Source organism: Cherax quadricarinatus, chromosome 43, assembly GCF_038502225.1.
Source record: "Cherax quadricarinatus isolate ZL_2023a chromosome 43, ASM3850222v1, whole genome shotgun sequence".
NCBI classification, from domain to species: Eukaryota; Metazoa; Arthropoda; class Malacostraca; order Decapoda; family Parastacidae; genus Cherax; species Cherax quadricarinatus.
In genome coordinates, this window is record NC_091334.1 from 33,169,300 (window position 1) to 33,190,814 (window position 21,515).

The following is a 21,515-nucleotide window of genomic DNA, read 5'->3' on the forward strand; positions in this document are numbered from 1 at the left end:
TTTCAAAGATTTTAGAGACCAGTGGTAAGTTAGAATTGGTCTATAGTTATTAAAGTTAGCTTGGTCACCTCCTTTATGGATCGGAGTGACCCTCGCTACTTTGAGGACTGTTGGGAAGATAGACGATTCAATGGATTTGTTAACGAGTGTTGCAATAACTGGTGACAATACTTGAGAAGCTTTTTGATACATAAAACCAGGCAAGTTGTTTATGTCTCCTGCCTTGTTTTTAAGGGTGTTGATAATGAGTGAGACTTCTAGTGGGTTGGTTGGAGCTAGGAATAGTGTATTTGAGTAGGTCCCTATGAGAGTCTGATGGAAGGGTGTTTGAGCTTGGCATTTTCTTCACCACATTTTTTCCTATGGTGAAGAAAACATTGAGTGTTTGCTGTTTCAGTTGGTGCGAGTAGGGGTTCGTCTGATTTTGTTAGCTTGATTGTTTTGTTTTTGGATAACTTTTTAATTCCAAGAATTTCAGATAGAGTTTTCCAGGTTTCTTCATATCACCTTTGATGTTATGTAATCTATTTTCATAATAAAATTTTTTAGACCTTCTTATCAGGCTGGTAAGAGCTGACGAGTAGCGTTCAGACTGTTCCCTAGTTATTTGACCAATTCTACACTATTTTTCATATTTGTGCTTTGTGTTAATGGATTTGAGGATGCTTGGTGTTAGCCAGGGATTATTCAGTCTCTTTGCTGTGATCTATTAGTTTTTTGGGGGGCAATGTTTGTTATAGAGGCTTTGGGCTTTTTTTTTTTAGAAAATTATTTATACATTCATTCATATCTGTACATATTTTGAGCTCATTTTGCCAACTGATGTTATTCATAGCTGCTACAAAGTTGTTAACTGCTGTCTCGTTATGTAGTGTGAAGGTTACTTTAGAAACGTCTTGTGGCAATTTACCTAGATTAGTTATGAGAAATGTTGGGTAGTGGTCTGTAGTGTTGTCTGTGATTATGCTTGATTTTAAAGAGGATATGGTGTTAGTCCAGATGTGGTCTATTAAGGAGATACAGTGGACCCCCGCATACCGATTTTAATCCGTGCAAGAGGGCTCATTGGTATGCGAAATAACCGGTATGCGAATGAATTTTCCCCATAAGAAATAATGGAAATCAAATTAATCCGTGCAAGACACCCAAAAGTATGAAAAAAAAAAATTTACCACGTGAAATATACATTTTCCTACACACAAAGAGAAGGATACATGCACAATAGTAGAGTAGTACATGCACAGTATATATTGTGCATGTACTAGTCTACTAAATGAAGAATAAATGACACTTACCTTTATTGAAGATGCAGCAATGACTGATGAGACACTGTCCTCGGAGTGCCTTTTCCTCCTGAGTACTGTAGGTCCTGTTTGGTATTTTCTTCCAGAACAGACCTTATCACACTGTGTATGCCACTACGATTCTTGAATCTCTCAAACCAACCTTTGCTGGCTTTAAATTCACCAATATGAGCACTAGTTCCAGGCATTTTTCCCTGTTCACCTGGGTGTTAGTCGACTGGTGTGGGTTGCATCCTGGGAGACAAGATTAAGGACCCCAATGGAAATAAGTTACAGTCTTCGATGACACTGACTTTTTTGGGTTATCCTGGGTGGCAAATCCTCTGGGGTTAATTGTTTCTTGGTATTCTCAATAAGCCACACCAACAACAGTGCTACAGCAGCAGCAGCAGCAGCAGACGATGCTACAGCAGCAGCAGCAGCAGACGATGCTACAGCAGCAGCAGCAGCAGACGATGCTACAGCAGCAGCAGACGATGCTACAGCAGCAGCAGCAGCTGACAGTGCTACAGCAGCAGCAGACGATGCTACAGCAGCAGCAGACGATGCTACAGCAGCAGCAGACGATGCTACAGCAGCAGCAGACGATGCTACAGCAGCAGCAGACGATGCTACAGCAGCAGCAGACGATGCTACAGCAGCAGCAGACGATGCTACAGCAGCAGCAGACGATGCTACAGCAGCAGCAGACGATGCTACAGCAGCAGCAGACGATGCTACAGCAGCAGCAGACGATGCTACAGCAGCAGCAGCAGCCGACAGTGCAGCAGCAGCAGCTGTACCACCAATAGTAGCGATGGTTGATTGGGGTTTATTATACAACCTGGCCAGCTCGGAGACACGCACTCCACTTTCATACTTATCAATGATCTTTTTCTTCATCTCTATAGTAATTCTCACCCTTATTGCTGTAGGGTTGGCACTAGAAGCTTTCTTGGGGCCCATGGTCACTTATTTTCCAGATAAAATCACCAAAAACACTGTAATAATACGAAATGTTACGATTGTATGCTTGGATGCTACCGCGGAGGCTGGCTGGTAAACAATGCCACCGGCGGAACATGTGAGGCTGGCTAAGGCGCACATTGGACGCGTCTCGGACGAACAGCGGTGAGCGGGTTTTTAAGCGGTATGCGAGGCAAAATTTTTGCGATTAAAGCAAGCGGTATGCGGATTAATCGTTATGTGATGCCAACGGTATGCGGGGGTCCACTGTACTTGTCTCGGTGATTCTTGTAGGTTTAGATATGGCTGGTAGCAACAGGCAGTTGCTCATAGTGTTTGTGAATTGGTTACTTGTGGGTCCTGGTCGTGGAGTATGTTTATGTTGAAATCTCCTGTTAGTAGTAGGTGGTCTTTATTCAGGTGTGCATCAGTAATAATGTTTCCTAGTTTTTCACTGAAGTGGTAAATGTTTGACTGTGGTATTCCGTCGATGTTTGTAACTGCGAGGGGGTTTTTGCAGGTCTTTCGATTTAAATTTGGCTACGATATATTCTCCATGTTCATCCCTTGTGCAAGATTTTTGGATACATTCGAGTTGATTTGAGTAGTATATTGCTGTTCCTCCCCCTTGCTGGTCTGTTCTACAGTTGTGTATGACCATGTAGCCAGGAATGCTATAGACATCTGTAATATCAGGCTTAAGCCAGGTTTCTGTGAGTGTGATGATTAATATATTGGAATGAAGGGAATTGAGTAATGCTGTGAGGTCATCATAATGTTTGCTCAAGGATCTGACATTGTAGTTAAAGATGGTTATGTTATTGTTTGCACTGAGTAATGTCTTTGCTTGGTCTGCTGTGTAGTAATTACAGTTGCTGTTTGATTTGTGTAATTCATTTAGTAAAAAGTTTACATCAGGATCTATGCCTGTAGTCATAAGGCGAGAGTAACTCTACAAACTAGATTTTGAGTAAAATATTATAAGACTTGTATTGATCTACAACTAGACTTAGGAATAAGACTAATTATTCTAAAACTTGTAAAAATATAAAAGAACTAGGGATTATTATAGAATAGATAATTCAGCTATACACTTAAGCATTAAATAGCACCTTAATTATTTTAACAAATGTGAGTTTATGAACTATAGTAGATATTTACAGCTAAAATAAAGGAGCTAGTGAATATAATAAAAGAATGAATTAAAAACAAAAACAGTAGCACCTGAGATAGTCAATAGCACCTGGAGTATTTTAATAAATGTGACTACATGACTATATTCAAAATGGGAATTGACACAGTTACTTTTTGCTGATGATACTGTGTTTATGGGAGATTCTAAAGAAAAATTGCAAAGGTTAGTGGATGAGTTTGGGAATGTGTGTAAAGGTAGAAAGTTGAAAGTGAACACAGAAAAGAGTAAGGTGATGAGGGTGTCAAATGATTTAGATAAAGAAAAATTGGATGTCAAATTGGGGAGGAGGAGTATGGAAGAAGTGAACGTTTTCAGATACTTGGGAGTTGACGTGTCGGCGGATGGATTTATGAAGGATGAGGTTAATCATAGAACTGATGAGGGAAAAAAGGTGAGTGGTGCATTGAGGTATATGTGGAGTCAAAAAACGTTATCTATGGAGGCAAAGAAGGGAATGTATGAAAGTATAGTAGTACCAACACTCTTATATGGGTGTGAAGCTTGGGTGGTAAATGCAGCAGCGAGGAGACGGTTGGAGGCAGTGGAGATGTCCTGTTTAAGGGCAATGTGTGATGTAAATATTATGCAGAAAATTCGGAGTGTGGAAATTAGGAGAAGGTGTGGAGTTAATAAAAGTATTAGTCAGAGGGCAGAAGAGGGGTTGTTGAGGTGGTTTGGTCATTTAGAGAGAATGGATCAAAGTAGAATGACATGGAAAGCATATAAATCTATAGGGGAAGGAAGGCGGGGTAGGGGTCGTCCTCGAAAGGGTTGGAGAGAGGGGGTAAAGGTGGTTTTGTGGGCAAGGGGCTTGGACTTCCAGCAAGCGTGCGTGAGCGTGTTAGATAGGAGTGAATGGAGACGAATGGTACTTGGGACCTGACGATCTGTTGGAGTGTGAGCAGGGTAATATTTAGTGAAGGGATTCAGGGAAACCGGTTATTTTCATATAGTCGGACTTGAGTCCTGGAAATGGGAAGTACAATGCCTGCACTTTAAAGGAGGGGTTTGGGATATTGGCAGTTTGGAGGGATATGTTGTGTATCTTTATATGTGTATGCTTCTAAACTGTTGTATTCTGAGCACCTCCGCAAAAACAGTTATAATGTGCGAGTGTGGTGAAAGTGTTGAATGATGAAAGTATTTTCTTTTTGGGGATTTTCTTTCTTTTTTTTGGGTCACCCTGCCTCGGTGGGAGATGGCCGACTTGTTGGGAAAAAAACAAAAACAAAAAAAAATAATGGACAAGAGGGAAAAAAATATTATAACACTGTCGGGAGAACTATGCATTAACTACACTGTCGGGAGAACTATGCATTAACTACACTGTTGGGAGAACTATGCATTAAGTACACTGTCAGGAGAATTATGCATAACTACACTAAGGAGAACTGTACATTATTTGCTTTGTGGGGAGGACACCATACATTAATTACTCAATCTTTCATTATAAATGAAAATAAATAATCTAAGACTACCAGTGACTAGTTTTGATGATTTATGTAGCCTTGCAGCTCAGCCTGAGGACAAAACGCCTAGTCTATCAGGCTACTGCAAGGTATTACCAAAATTATATGGCAATTATAAACTACTTACCTACATTACATTTAAAATTGCTTAAATTAGTCAAAACTAACTACATTAGTGTAACTGTAGCAGTGTGCTGCCCATCAGAACCTGGCTAATCAAGCTCAAGAGACATACCTGGCCTAAGTGGCGCTTGGCGTGCCTCATTGATGCAGCATCCAAGGGCGAGTCGTGATGAACGGTGTGTGTTGAAGGTGGCGACGCCCCTGCCACACCCTTCACAACCTCATCCTCATTCAGAAACATCCTTTCATCAAACTCTCCATAACTCAGAAGGTACTCTTCGTAGGCATTCTTCACTTCTTTTACATTGTGGTCAAAGTTGGTTTGTTCCAAGAGGCCAGTGCCTTCTGCTCCACCTTTAAGTACCTACAAATAAGCATGTATATGTGATAAAACAAATACAAATTATTAGGCCTAGGTAATAATTATTGCTAAGCAATAACCTACAAAGCCAATTACTGTGGTTGCTTCTTGTATCACCAATGTTCATGGGTAAGTGCTGAGCTGATAGGGGTCACATACTACCCAAGAAATGGCAGAAAATCAGATTTATGGTAATTCTAAAAAAGAGAAGGTATCTTAATGACTCCAGGGATCACTGGCCCTCAGAGCCCTGCACTCAGACCATCGCTTGTAAATTAAGCAAATATTACACGGCTAACAACTATTATTCCTTAAACTTTGGGATACCCGGGGAAAAAGTGCTTGTCCACCTATTTGTGGGTTGCAGGAGTTGAGTCACAGCTCCTGGCCCCATTTCATCTCTGGTTCCTACTAGGTCCATGCTACCTGCTCCATGAGCTTTATCATACCTCTTCCTAAAGCTATGTATGGATCCTACCTCCACTACATTACTCTCCAGATTGTTCCACTTCCTGACAACTCTATGACTGAAGAAATACTACCTAAAATCTGGGTTTTCAGCTTCCAGTTGTGATCTCTTGTTGCTGTGTCCCATCTCTGAAACGCTCTGTCCCTATACATCTTGTCAATTCCTCTCAGTATATGTTAAGTCGCCCCTATCCCTGCTGTCCTCCAGTGTCAAGTTGATTTCCCTTAACCTCTCCTCATAGGACATACCCCTTAACTCCGGGACTAGTCTTGTTGCAAACATTTACACTTTCTCTAATTTCTTTGTGCGCCTGACCAGGTGTGGGTTCCATACTGGTGCTGCATACTCCAATATGGGCCTGATGTACGTGTACAGAATCTTCAACAATTCCACACTCAGGTGTCGAAACACACTAATGTTTGTCAGGTGCCCATATGCTGCAACAATTATTTGGTTGTGTGCCTCAGATGTGCTTGGTATTTTACTCACCCCAAAGTCCTTTTCCTTGAGTGAGGTTTGCAGTCTTTGGCCCCCTAGCCTGTACTGTCTGTGGTCTTCATTGACCTTTCCCAATCATTATGACTTGGCACTTGGTGGGGTTAAACTAAAGCCTGTCCAGATCCCTTTACAGCCACACCAGATCCTCATCCACTTCAATTCTCTGCATTAGCTTCACACTGTCTGCAAACAGGGATATCTCGAAATCTATTCTTTCTGATATGTCATTCACATACCAGAAACACAGGACTTGGGACTGACCTTTGTGGAACCCCACTCATCACAAGCACCCACTGACACCTCATTACATACCATCACTTGACGTTTCCTTCTTGTCAGGTATTCTGATCCATTGCAGTGCCTTTCCTGTTATTCCTGCCTGCTCCTCTAGCTTTTGTACTAATCTCTTGTAAGGAATGGTCAAAAGCCTTCTTACAGTCCAAGAAAAGGTATTCTACTCAGCCCTCTCTCTCCTGCTTTACCTCTATCACCTTGTCATAAAACTCCAGTAGGTTTGACACAGGATTTCCCATCCCAGAAACAGTGCTGGTTATTGTGTAGAAGCTCATTCCTTTCTAGGTGCTACACCAGTCTTTTCCTGATAAGCTTGCTCGCTTTCACTGTACGTGTGCACGCCTGTATGCGAGCAAGGGGGATGATTTTTTTTAGGGTGAAAAATTATAATGTTCTTAGTTTGATATTTTTTCTGAATCTAATAAAACTAAAATAAGTGGAATCCGATAAAAAAAATTACTGTTATGATGTGTTGGTAACATTGGCATTAAAGCACCAATTAGGGTTTATAGAATTTAGTTTTCTAAGCTAAATAAAACTCAATTTTTAATTTTCTTTTAAGAACTAGTTAACACTAGTTACTACATTTTGCAGTGAAAATATACTGTTTTCCAAAAATAATAATACAGCAAATTACTCAGAAAGCACAATGCACCGCACTAATAATGTATATACAGTAGGGCCCCACTTATTCGGCAGTTTAGGTTCCAGGCTGCCACCGCAAAGCAGACATTGCCGCAAAGCAGAACACTTTATCCACTAAAAAATGGATATAAATGCCAGATAAGTTTACACTAACACATTAACCCTTTCAGGGTTTCCGACGTACTAGTACGGCTTACGCACCAGGGTTATTGATGTGCTAGTACGCCTAAATTCTAGCGCCTTCAAATCTAGTGAGGGTAAGCTGGTAGGCCTACACATGAAAAAATGGGTCTATGTGGTCAATGTGCACAGTATAAAAAAAATCCTGTAGCACACAGTGAATGAGAAAAAAAAAATTTTTGGTTTAAAATAGCGACAGTGTACAGTGGACCCCCGACATTCGATGCATTTTAACGCAAAAATTTCGCCTCAACATTCAATGGAAAACCCGACATTCGATACGATTAGTACGAGACGTATCCACATGTGGCCTGAACTGCCCCGTGTGTGCCAGTGTTTACAAGCCAGCCAGTGTGCACGCATCTAAGGACACATTCGGTACATTCCATATTATCCATATTATCACTGTTTTTTATGCTTGTTTCTGCAAAATAAGTAACCATGGGCCCCAAGAAAGCTTCTAGCGCCAACCCTTCGAGAAAAAAGGGACTAATGACTATTGAAATGAAGAAAGAGATAATTGCAAAGTACGAAAGTGGAGTGCGTGTGTCGGAATGCATGATGATTTGGTAAAGAAAATGCCTGCAACTAGTGGTGATGCGAGTGAATTTAAGGCCAGCAAAGGTTGGTTTGAAAGATTTAAGAATCGTAGTGGCATACAGTGTGGTAAGGCATGGTTAGGCTGCCAGTTCAAGTCCTAATGGAAGGGGATTCCCCTTCTAAACACTAACACCTAAACACTCTCCCCTCCTCCCATCCCATCAATCATCACCAGATCTTCATTAAAGGTAAGTGTCAATTATTCTATTGCTATTAATCTATTGTTATTGTTGTTACTGTAATTTTTCTATTGCATTAAACTTAATATTTCATGTGGTAAATTTTTTTTTTTCATACTTTTGGGTGTCTTGCACGGATTAACTTGATTTCCATTATTTCTTATGGGGAAAATTAATTCAACTTTCGATATTTTCGACATTTGACGAGCTCTCAGAACGGATTAATATTCAATGTCGGGGGTCCACTGTATTTTTGTATGGCATTAATGGTTGTATTCTAGTTTTCCTGATCTCATTTTATAGAATGGAAGACATATTACAGAAATTGAGGTGATTCTGATTGGTTTCATAATGAAAAGTACCTTGAAACTGAGCTCAAAGTAGCAGAAATGTTCGATTTTTACCAAAGTTCAAAAGTAAACAAATCATGCCAAGCATCCAATACACGTCAAATGGCGAGTCTAATATTCTTTCACAAGTGCGCTGATATTATTTATACCATTTCTACACTAATGCAGTAGTCTGCATAACAGTAAAGCTTCTATTTTTCATGAGAATAAAAATTCAATGTGGAAAGCAAGAGACATAAGAGGAGCCTGGAGATGTGACTAATGAACAGAGAAAATGTTATTTTAGTGCCAGGAATGTCTCTTGTTTATTCTGGACCCTATTTGGAAATTGGCATCTTCTGAAATTTGTATGAAATTGGCAAAATTGTTAATTTCTGACCATTTTATTGGATAGATGAAATCAGTAAATGGGTGGTTTCTTATACTCCTTTGATAGAAAAAACGGAGTTCTAGCAAAGTAGATATGATTTTTGTCGACTAGTACACTGGAATTAGCCGAAAATAGGGCCCAAAGTGAGTGAAATCGTCAATGCGCAAACCGTCGAGACCATTAACTTCGCGAGAGCATAATTCCGTAAGTTTTTCCATCAAATTTCATACTTTTGGTGTCATTATGATCGGGAAAAGATTCTCTATCTTTTCATAAGAAAAAATAATTTTTTTTTTTCCAAAAAATTTTCAACCCTGAGAACGAGTTTAGGAGAGGGCCTCTCGACCCTGAAAGGGTTAAGTTAGCAATAGAACTAGCCATTAAAAAACAAAAGGTAAAATACACACAGTGCACTCCTTATTTACCTCAAAATATTTGTAGTCTTAACGTAGGGCAAAAGGCGAGTAGTATTTATTGTAAGAAGCCAGTTGTGGATAGGTATGGTAGCCCTCCTGGCCACCCTAGCCACACATAACATACTAAGATGCTTAAAGCGCCCTAGAGTGATGAAATGCATATACGTACAGTGGAAGCCGTTTTCATTTGCCCTGGTTTTCATCGAATTCCGTTTTTGACTACTTTTTTCATCAAAATATTGGTCCCAGTTTTTGTTCATCACCTCAGTCTTTGTCCGCCGTACCGAACATGTCCATCTGCCCGTGCCCACACAAAGCATCCCACGCATGCATTCCAAGTCAGCCTAGCTTCATTTCTCATTGAGTGAGCATTACCCTGCCCATTCATACGAAACATTTAAGAACATAAGAAAGAAGAAACACTACAACAGGCCTGCTGACCCATGCAGAGCAGGTCCATGTCCCCCCCCCTGGATTAGACCAATGATCCCCCCCCCTGGATTAGACCAATGACCCACCCAGTCTGGTCACCTCCACTCAAGGATGGGGCACTGCACCAGACCCAGCAGCACAAGCTAGTCAGGTCCAACTCACACCCACCCACACCCACTCATGTGTTTATCTAACCTATTTTTAAAACTACACAACGTTTTAGCCTCAATAACTGTACTCAGGAGTTTGTTCCACTCATCCACAACTATTACCAAACCAGTGGTTTCCTATATCCTTCCTGAATCTGAGTTTTTTGAACTTTAAACCATTGCTGCGAGTCCTGTCTTGGGTGGAAATTTTCAGCATGCTATTTACATCCCCTTTATTTATTCCTGTTTTCCATTTATACACCTCGATCATATCCCCCCTAATTCTACGCCTTTCGAGAGAGTGCAGATTCAATTTTTTCGTGCTCGTTTATTGAGTGCGACTGCTAAATAAGCCACCATGGGGCCAAGAAAAGTTCCAAGTGCCAGCCCTTAGATAAAGAAGGCGACAAACACGATAGAATTCAATGGTGGTAGATAACTTCTCCTCCCTCTCCCCTCCTTGCATCTTCCATATGCCAACAATAGTCTTCAATAAAGGTAAAAGTGATTTAAATGTTCATTTATCCATTTCATTAGTCCTTTATAATTTCTCATTGTTTTCTGTATGTAAAACTATAGTTATTCTCTATAAAATGTATTTTTTGTTAATATTTTTGGGTGTCTGGGAACAGATTAATCAGATTCACATTATTTCTCATGGGAAATATTGCTCCAGTTCTCAACGAATTTGTTTTCGTCAGACACTCTGGAAAGAATTAAAGACGAAAACCGAGGTTCTATTGTACACTACATTCATTACTTACCTCAAAATATTTGTAGTCTTATTGGTCTTAATGTAGGGTGAGAGGTGAAAAGTATTTATTTGTAGAAAGTCAGGTGTGGGAGGCAGGGTAGCCCACCTGGCCACCCCACGCACGCAAAGTACTATGTAAACAAACGGACGAAGCGTCTGGTTATGGTTCATACACTTGCATACAAACGCCTTACATTGTGTACAAGTTGTCTCCACAGTGGTACAGTAGAATAAATAAAGACCAACACTTCCATTCTCATGCAACACACCATTATTAGAGTGAATATTATTATTATAATAAAAAAAAGTGCTAAACCCACAAGTCGTGAATAGCTATAGACCGAGTAAAGGCATACGAAAAGAATATTTTTCTAGTCAAGTAACTGGCATTTGACTAGAGAAAACGTCATTCTTCTGACACTCCTACAAACTGCTTGGTAAACAAATTTCACATGTCAAATTTCATATCGCCAATTTCGGTTTTGGCCGACTTTTTTTTGTTGATTTTTCGTCGATTACCTCAGTTTTCATTGATTGCACGGAACCTGTCCAGTGCCCAGCACACAGACAAACCCACCTCCCACACTCATTCTCAGCCAGTGTAGTGTTGTTTCTCAGTGAGTGAACACATCCTGCCAGGTCATACGAAACATTTCATAATAATCCATTGTTTTTGCCACTTGTTTATCATGTGTGACTGCTAAATAAGCAACCATGGCCCCAAAGAAAGCTCTTAGTGCCAATGCTTTGGTAAAGAAAGCGAGGAACACCGCAGAACTGAAAACAAAAATCCTAAGAAAATATGATAGTGGCATACGCATTGTTGAACTCGGCAGGATGTATGGGAAGTCACCATCAACAATCAGCTCCATTGTAGCAGAGAGAAAAGAAATTATTGAAGCTGATGTTGCAAAAGGGGTGAATGCGATAACCAAACAGAGATCCCAAACAACCGAAGAAGTGGAGAAATCGTTATTGGTGTGGATCAGAGAGTGAATTAGCAGGAGACAGTGTTGTGCAGCCCATTATTTGTGAAAAGGCAAGGCAGTTGCATGAGGATCTTATAAAGAAACTGCCTGAAATAAGTGGTGATGAAGGTGAATTCATGGCCAGCAAAGTCTGGCTCGAAAAATTCGAGAAGCGAAGTGGCATACACAGTGTTGTAAGGCACGGTGAGGGTGCCAGATCAGACAAACAAGCGGCAGAAGTGTTCAAATGTGACAAAACAGGCCACTTTCAGAAGAAAATGGCAAAGAAGACCCACATCATGCAGGAGGAAAAGGCACTCCCAGGACACAAGCCAGGCTAACTCTTGTTGTGTGGTAATGCTAGTGGGGAATTCAAAGTAAAGCCTTTACTGGTGTATCATTCTGAAAATCCCAGAGTGCTCATGAAAAACAGAGCTGGGAAGAGTAAATTGTGTGTGATGTGGAAGGCAAACCAATGCAAACTTCAAAAAACTGTACATAAAAGCAATGTTTCAAAGGTGCTTTGACAACCTCAAGAGACCCTAAGAGAGTTCTGAAAGAATCACTTCAGTATCTTCCAGTGCATAGACCTTATAGCTAAGGCTTGGCAGGGAGTGACTTCCAGGACAATGAACTCTGCTTGGGGAAAATTGTGGCCAGATTGTGTCCAAAAGAAGGATTTTGAAGGGTTTGAGGATGACCCTGTTGATGCGAGTGGCAAGGATGTGGAAGAGTTGGTGGATGAGCACAATCGAGAGCTAACCACTGATGAACTGAAAGAGCTTCATCTGCAACAGCAACAGACCACAGCACAGGAAACTGATGCAGAGGAGGAGGAAGAGAGATAGAAGCAGGTGCCTTCTTCAGAGATTAAGGAGATTTGTGCAATGCGGACTAGTGTGCAGTCATTTGTGGAGCAACATCACCCTAAATAAGCTGTTGCAATCAGTGCTGGTGACTTAAAATGACAATGCCATGTCCCATTTTAGGCAAATCTTAAAGGGATGCCAGAAACAGACGTATCTGGACAGATATTTTGTGTGACAGGGGTCCAGCAACTCAAGCTGGTCCTAGCGGCATTAAAAAAAACTGGATACCTACAGTCATTATAGAGGGGGATTCTCCTTCCAAAAAATAACCTCTCTTCACTCTCCCCTCCTGTCTTCCTTCCAGCAACAACAGCCTTCAGTAAAGGTATGTGTTATGTTTAATGTTCATTCTTTGTGCATGTAAATGTATATTTAAGGTAAAAAAAAATTTTGTTGATACTTCTGGGTGTCTGGAACTGATTAATCCCATTTACATTATTTCTTACGGGAAAATGGTTTCAGTCTTGGCTAATGGCTTTGGAACAGATTAAACACGAAAACCAAGGGTCCACTGTAATTATCAGTGTACAGCAAAACCTCAGCTTGTAAGTTTAATCCATTCTGTGACCTTGCTCGTATCTCGATCTGCTCGCATGCCGAGTCAATTTTTCCCATTTAACCCTTTGAGGGTCGACAGGCCCTCTCCGAAACTCGTTCTCAGGGTCGGCCAAATTTTAAAAAAAAAAATTATTTTCTCTTATGAAAAGATAGAGAATCTTTTCCCGATCATAAAGACACCAAAAGTTTGAAATTTGATAGAAAACTTACGGAATTATGCTCTCGCAAAGTTAGCGGTCTCGGCGATGTTTACGCATCGGCGATTTTGCCCACTTTGAGCCCCATTTTCGGCCAATTTCACTGTACTAGTCGACAAAAAACATGAATATTTCGCTAGAACTCCATTTTTTCTATCGAATGGATGCAAGAAACCACTCATTTATGAAATTCAACTATCCAGTACAGTGGTCAGAATTTAGCAATTTTGCCAATTTCACACAAATTTCAAAAGATGCCAATTTCGGAATAGGGTCCAGAATAAACAAGGAAGACATTCCTGGCACTAAAATGGCATTTCCTCTAGTCATTAGTCATGTCTCAAGTCCCCTCTTATATTCTTTTGCTTTCCACTTTGAATTTTTATTTTCACAAAAAATATAAGATTTACTGTTATGCAGACTACTGCATTAGTGTAAAAAATGGTATAAATATTATTGGTGCACTTGTGAAAGAATATTAGACTCACCAGTTGGCGTGTATTGCACGCTTGGCACGATTTGTTTACTTTTGAAGTTTGGTAAAAATTGAACATTTCTGCTACTTTGAGCTCAATTTCAAGGCACCTTTCTTTGTAAAACCAGTCAAAATCATCTCAATTTCTGTAATATGTCTTCCATTCTATAAAATGAGACCAAGAAAACTAGAATACAAGAATAAATACCATACGAAAATACACTGCAAAGTCGCTGATTTATTAAAAAAAAAATGGTCAAAGTTTTTTTTTTCTCATTATGCACTGTGTGCTGCAGGATTTTTTTTAGACTGTGCACACTGACCACATAGACCCATTCTTTCATATGAAGGCCTACCAGCTTTCTCCCACTAGATTTGAGGCCGCTAGAATTTATGAGTACTAGTACGTCAAAAACCCCTACGCGTAAAACGTACTAGTACGACGAAAACCCTCAAAAGGTTAAATTAACCGATATGCTATTAATCTGTTCCAGTGGAATTCCTGCTCTCAGGAGGCAGGAGTATGACACTAATATCAACTCTGGCATATTCCCGACACCACCTTCCCAGCTTAACCCCTTCAGGGTCCAAGGCCAAAATCTGAAGTGGTGCTCCGGTGTCCAAGAAATTTTGGAAAAAAAAAAAAAAAAAAAAAAAAAAAATTATTACAGATTTAAAGAGCATATTTTTGTGAAGGTAATAAGACAAAAAAAAAAATTCTGATCAGTACTTACAGAGATAAAGTGCCAAGAAGTTTGTCGAAAATGATGTGGTGGCGGCAACATCGACGAATTCCACATACACGCATTATATTATTTTGCGGTTTTTGTTGTTTTTTCTTTTCTTTTCCAATTTTTTTCTATTCCTACTAACATTTGGGGCCTGAGAGACCAATACTGTGTATAATGTATATATATAAACTCACTGTATTGAACACAATAATCGCACTAAAGTTATTATCATATTATTGTTTACCACTGTTGTTTATTACAATAAACATGCACAAATATTGTATAATACTAATGTTCTATCATATATTTACATATTTACAATCACTGGACATGGTTTTAGAACTGCTGGAGCTTGTGGAACTCCTTGAAACAAGGCACCATGCACAGAGGCACCTTACATTCCTCACACACAAACCGAGTGTCTTTGCGTCTTTGTTGCCGTCGTTTTGTTTGTGCACAGACGATGCATCTCTTCTGAGCAAATTTCTTCTGAGTTGAAGGAAGTTGTATTATGAAATGATCACCTTCCCTCCTCAAACGCTTGGGTATATCCTGAGGAATTCGAGGACCGTGTTGTATAGCAGGTGTAGTTACCTGGTACTTCATTATGAGTTGTCTGACAACAGACAAACAAAATTCACCATACAGTGGTCTGTTGCCAGTCTTTATTTGGTACATATTATATGCATTGAGCATTGAAATGTCCATGATTGGAAGAAAAGTTTCATGTACCACTTGTAACTCTTACGAACACAGTCAACAAAACCAATCTGCATGTCACATTTGTCAACCAAGCGCATGTTTTGTGTATAATCAATCACTGTCACTGGTTTTCGAATACGTTCATTAGTCACTCGATCAACTTTGCCACTGTCTTGCATTTCATTACGGTGAATGGTTGTCAACAATGTGACATCTCGTTTGTCATGCCACCGTAATGCCATGATGTCATTGGCAGTAAACACCTGCACGTCATCACCACGAGCACCTGCGTTGAGCCTGGGCATATGTTTACGATTAGAACACACTGTGCCACACACATCTGTCTTGTTCACTCGCATGAAATCACTGACTAATGGGCTTGTGTACCAGTTATCGGTATATAATGTATGCCCCTTACCAAGATAAGGTGCCATCATGTTTCTCACTACGTCACCTGAGATACCCAATAACATCTTGGTATCTTTCAATGTTTTACTACCCGTGTACACAACAATATCCAACACCAGGCCACTGTCACAATCACAGAGTACAAACAGTTTTATACCAAAGCGTTTCCTCTTGCTCGGTATATACTGCTTGAATGACAGTCTACCTTTGAACAAAATCAAAGACTCGTCAATTACAAGATTCTTGAATGGATAAAAGTATATGCTGAGCTTTTGTTTGAGATACATGAAAACATTTCTAATCTTGTATAACCTGTCACTTCTGTCAGGCCTGGTTTTGTCAGAAGTGCAACATACGTAAGAGTAAGATAAACCTGTTCACTGGTATGATTTCACTGAAGACCGGGGTAGAAATTAGCCTATCTGTGGACCAGTATGCTTTTATATTATGCTTATAGACGTGAGGCATAAGTATTATTGTTGCAAAAAGCAAATACATTTCTGCAACAGTCGTCTCTTTCCACCAGTGTAGTCTTGACTGTGGTGATAAGATCGTATTTGCCATGGTGTACTCAAAATACTTATTACTTTCCCTGACAATAATTTCCATCAATGGCTGGTCAAAGAATAATTCAAAGAATTCCAGTTCATTGGCCGTGGTTCCAAGGGGACAAGTAGGTAGAATTCCACTTTGAGAGTCATCAAAGTGGTGAGGCTTGGGAACAAAATTGGGATTTTGCTGCCAATCCCACATACAGTTTGCTGGTGGATACTGGACATCATAGGCTGGTTGTGCGGGTGGTTGTGGTTGTGGTGGGCTGGTGGCTGGAGCTCCGCTTTGTCCTTGAACTGATGAGTCAGCAGCATGGGTTCCAGCGTGGCCTGGTGAGTCACGCATGGCGGTGCCACTACCATCACCACTAACACCATCCACTGATGCCTGTGGTCTATCCATGCCAAGTGTAGCCACATCATCCTCACTATCACTACCTAAAACTGGTGTTGGGCCCCGGGATGTACTCCGGGATGTACTCCGTACCCTGGGCACAGCATAGGGTACACTACCCGAGCGCATGCGGCGGCGAACATACCGACGCTTCACTGGTGAATATGATTCCTCACTATCACTACTCGAATGATCGTCAAACGCAATAAAATCACAATCCACGTCACTATCATCATCATTACTGAAGTCAGATGCCAGGCCACGCGAAAATATTAGTTTTCTCTTGCGATGAGGAACAACCGACCGTGAGTCACGAGTGCCCACACCAGAGGTAGAAGGTTGAGGATCGTAAGTAAGTAAGTTTATTCAGGTATACACAAATACAGTTACATAGAATTATCATACATAGCAGCATATGAGTAGAGAACCTAGGATAACCCAAAAAAGTCAGACCGAGTGACTTATTTCCATCAGGGTTTTCTGCACTATTATCGATATCCTGGTCATTCTTTTCGGTCACTAACTGATCAAAGCCGTAGAATTCGTCTTCATTTCCACTTCCATCAGTGTCAGAACTATCAGATAGGAAGAGGAGAGTCCCAATTTTCCGGGGAGTGAGAGCCGACTTACGACGAGGCATGGTGAACAAGGGTAACCGAGCCGGCGTTCCCACAATGCTATGCGGACGCCTAGATTTTTTTGTTTATGGCGCACACCCACCACGCAGACCCATTCTCTCATGTAGGCCTATGAGCGTTTTCGCGCTAAATTTGACGGCGCTAGAAATTTGGCGTAGATCTACAGTTTGGACACTCAACGTAAAGCCGTTGATCTACGGGACGGACCCTGAAAGGGTTAAGTGTAGAGTACCATATCTTGTATCTGCCAAGCAATCTTGATACCCAGTTGGCATACCAGTGTTGCTGACTGACTTACTGAATGACTTAAAGTTAAACTTTTCACTGAAGAGAACCCTGAAACGGTGTCTAGAGCAGCTGATGCCTTACCATCAGTTGTACAATGTACTGCAGGGTAAATTTTTATTTTTTTATTAACACACTGGCCGATTCCCACCAAGGCAGGGTGACCCGAAAAAGAAAAACTTTCACCATCATTCACTCCATCAATGTCTTGCCAGAAGAGTGCTTTACACTACAGTTTTTAAACTGCAACATTAACACCCCTCCTTCAGAGTGCAGGCACTGTACTTCCCATCTCCAGGACTCAAGTCCGGCCTGCCGGTTTCCCTGAACCCCTTCATAAATGTTACTTTGCTCACACTCCAACAGCACGTCAAGTATTAAAAACCATTGTCTCCATTCACTATCAAACACGCTCACGCATGCCCGCTGGAAGTCCAAGCCCCTCGCACACAAAACCTCCTTTACCCCCTCCCTCCAACCTTTCCTAGGTCGACCCCTACCCCGCCTTCCTTCCACTACAGACTGATACACTCTTGAAGTCATTCTGTTTCGCTCCATTCTCTTTACACGTCCGAACCACCTCAACAACCCTTCCTCAGCCCTATGGACAACAGTTTTGGCAATCCAGGACCACCTCCTAACTTCCAAACTACGAATTCTCTGCATTATATTCACACCACACATTGTCCTCAGACTCATATGACATCTCCACTGCCTCCAGCCTTCTCCTCGCTTTAACATTCATCAACCATGCTTCACACCCATACAGGAGCGTTGGTGAAACTATACTCTCATACATTCCCCTCTTTGCTTCCAAGGACAAAGTTCTTTGTCTCCACAGACTCCTAAGTGCACCGCTCACCCCTTTTCCCCTCATCAATTCTACGATTCACTTCATCTTTCATAGACCCATCCGCTGACAAGTCCACTCCCAAATATCTGAATACATTCACCTCCTCCATACTCTCTCCCTCCAATCTGATATCCAATCTTTCATCATCACCTAATCTTTTTTCCTCATAACCTTACTCTTTCCTGTATTCACTTTCAATTTTCTTCTTTTACATACCCTACCAAATTCATCCACCAGCCTCTGCAAGTTCTCTTCAGAATCACCCAAGAGCACAGTGTCATCAGCAAAGAGCAACTGTGACAACTCCCAGTTTATGTGTGATTATTTATCTTTTAACTCCACGCCTCTTACCAAAACCCTCGCATTTACTTCTCTTACAACCCCATCTATAAATATATTAAACAACCACGGTGACATCACACATCCTTGTCTAAGGCCTACTTTTACTGGGAAATAATCTCCCTCTTTCCTACATACTGTAACTTGAGCCTCACTATCCTCATAAAAACTATTCACTGCTTTCAGTAATCTATCTCCTATACCATACATCTGCAACACTGCCCCCCTATCCACCCTGTCATATGCCTTTTCCAAATCCATGAATGTCACAAAAACCTCTTTAGCCTTATCTAAATACTGTTCACTTACATGTTTCACTGTAAACACCTGGTCCACACACCCGCTACCTTTCCTAAAGCCTCCTTGTTCATCTGCTATCCTATTCTCAGTCTTACTCTTAATTCTTTCAATAATAACTACCATACACTTTACCAGGTATACTCGACACTTTTTTTTTTTCAACAAGTCGTCCGTCTCCCACCGAGGCAGGGTGACTTATCCCCCTATAATTTTTGCACTCTTTTGTCCCCTTTGCCTTTATACAAAGGAACTATGCATGCTCTTTGCCAATCCCTAGGTACCTTACCCTCTTCCATACATTTATTAATAGCACCAACCACTCCAAAACTATATCCCCACCTGCTTTTAACATTTCTATCTTTATCCCATCAATCCCAGCTACCTTACCCCTTTTCATTTTACCTACTGCCTCACAAACTTCCCCCACACTCACAACTGGCTCTTCCTCACTCCTACAAGATGTTATTCCTCCTTGCCCTATACACAAAATCACAGCTTCCCTATCTTCATCAACATTCAACAATTCCTCAAAATATTCCCTCCATCTTCCCAATACCTCTAACTCTCCATTTAATAACTCTCCTCTCCTATTTTTAACTGACAAATCCATTTGTTCTCTAGGCTTCCTTAACTTGTTAATCTCACTCCAAAACTTTTTATTTTCAACAAAATTTGTTGAAACCATCTCACCCACTTTCATTTGCTCTCTTTTTACATTGCTTCACCACTCTCTTAACCTCTCTCTTTCTCCATATACAGTAAGGCCCCGCTTTACGGCGTTTTGCCTTACAGCTTTCGTTAACTAGTTGGCTCTCATTGACGATGGCGTCTAAGGTTAGCCGTGATAAAAAGAGAAGTCGTAAGCCTCTTGCTTTAAGTGCCAAATTAGAGGATGACAGTGTTCCATTCTGATTTTATTCAATAAACACCCTGCCACTCACCTCTCACACATTAATATTAATATTTTAAGGTAAGTAATAAGTGTACTCTGTGTGTATCTTACCTTTTATTGTGTTTTTAAAGCCTATTTCTATTGCTAAGGTAATGTAAGTTAGTGTAAACTTGTTGTCTGCCATTCATTGCATATTTTATGTATGCTCTGATAATAATACTTGTGGACCTGTGTGGTAGCCGGGTGGAGGGACAACATTACGTTTTCTCTGCTCAGCCATCAGAGAAAACGTGTATGAATCTGCATTTGGCCCAGCCACTCCCCCACTCCGCTTTTGTTTACAATTTTCGGCATGAATTATTCATTACTTCTACCTTCGTTTATGATGGCATCTAAAGGTAGTTGTTAGGAATGATTAAATTCAGTGAACAAGGCATGTCGATGTTAATAATATGGCTCTGGCCCACAGTGTAGGTAGCCGGTAGGTGTAGCCCAGGCGGGCTACACCTACCGGCTACCTACACTGACTTCCTACAAATAAATACTACTCACCTCTCTTCCTATATTAAGACTACACATATTTTAAGGTAAATAATGAGTGTACTGTATGTGTATTTTACCTCTCTGAGATGTTTTAAATATCATATATTAAGTTATGAGACGGGGAGCCAGGGCTACCTACACCTTGGCTACCTGCACCTGACTTCCTACAAATAAGTACTACTCACCTCTCTCCCTACATTAAGATTACAAGTAATGAATTTACTGTTAATGTATTTTACTTTGTGTGCTTTTAATGCCTAGTTCTATTACTAACTTAATATAATTTAGTGTAAACTTGTTGTCTGGCATTTATATGCATTTATAAATGGAAAAAATGGCGTTCTGCCTTCCAGCGATGTCTGCTTTCCGGCGACAGCCTGGAACCTAACCCGCCATATAAGTGGGGCCCTATTGTACTCTTCCCTCCTTGCATCACTTCTACTTTGTAAAAACTTCTCATATGCTAACTTTTTCTCCCTTACTACTCTTTACATCGTCATTCCACCAATCGCTCCTCTTCCCTCCTGCACCCACTTTCCTGTAACCACAAACTTCTGCTGAACACACTAACACTACATTTTTAAACCTACCCCATACCTCTTCGACCCCATTGTCTATACTCTCATTAGCCCATCTATCCTCCTATAGTTGTTTATATCATGCCTTAACTGCCTCCTCTTTTAGTTTATAAACCTTCACCTCTCTCTTCCCTGATGCTTCTATTCTCCTTGTATCTTATCTACCTTTTACTCTCAGTGTAGCTACAACTAAAAAGTGATCTGATATATCTGTGGCCCCTCTATAAACATGTACATCCTGAAGTCTACTCAACAGTCTTATCTACCAATACATAATCCAACAAACTGTCATTCCGCCCTACATCATATCTTGTATACTTATTTATCCTCTTTTTCTTAAAATATGTATTACCTATAACTAAACCCCTTTCTATACAAAGTTCAATCAAAGGGCTTCCATTATCATTTACACATGGCACCCCAAACTTACCTACCACACCCTCTCTAAAAGTTTCTCCTACTTCAGCATTCAGGTCCCCTACCACAATTACTCTCTCACTT

The 21,515-nt window shown here is 40.7% G+C and overlaps 1 protein-coding gene across 2 annotated transcripts in view; it reads right to left on the reverse strand.

The window, feature by feature from the left end:
* Positions 1–21,515, reverse strand: part of Rbf (Retinoblastoma-family protein) — a 319,473-nt gene that overhangs the window by 236,369 nt on the left and 61,589 nt on the right. For both annotated transcript variants that reach the window (XM_053784060.2, XM_070093847.1), the window contains one exon: positions 5,149–5,400. In XM_053784060.2, coding sequence (XP_053640035.2) covers positions 5,149–5,400 — 252 coding nt within the window. The remainder of the gene's footprint in view (positions 1–5,148; positions 5,401–21,515) is intronic.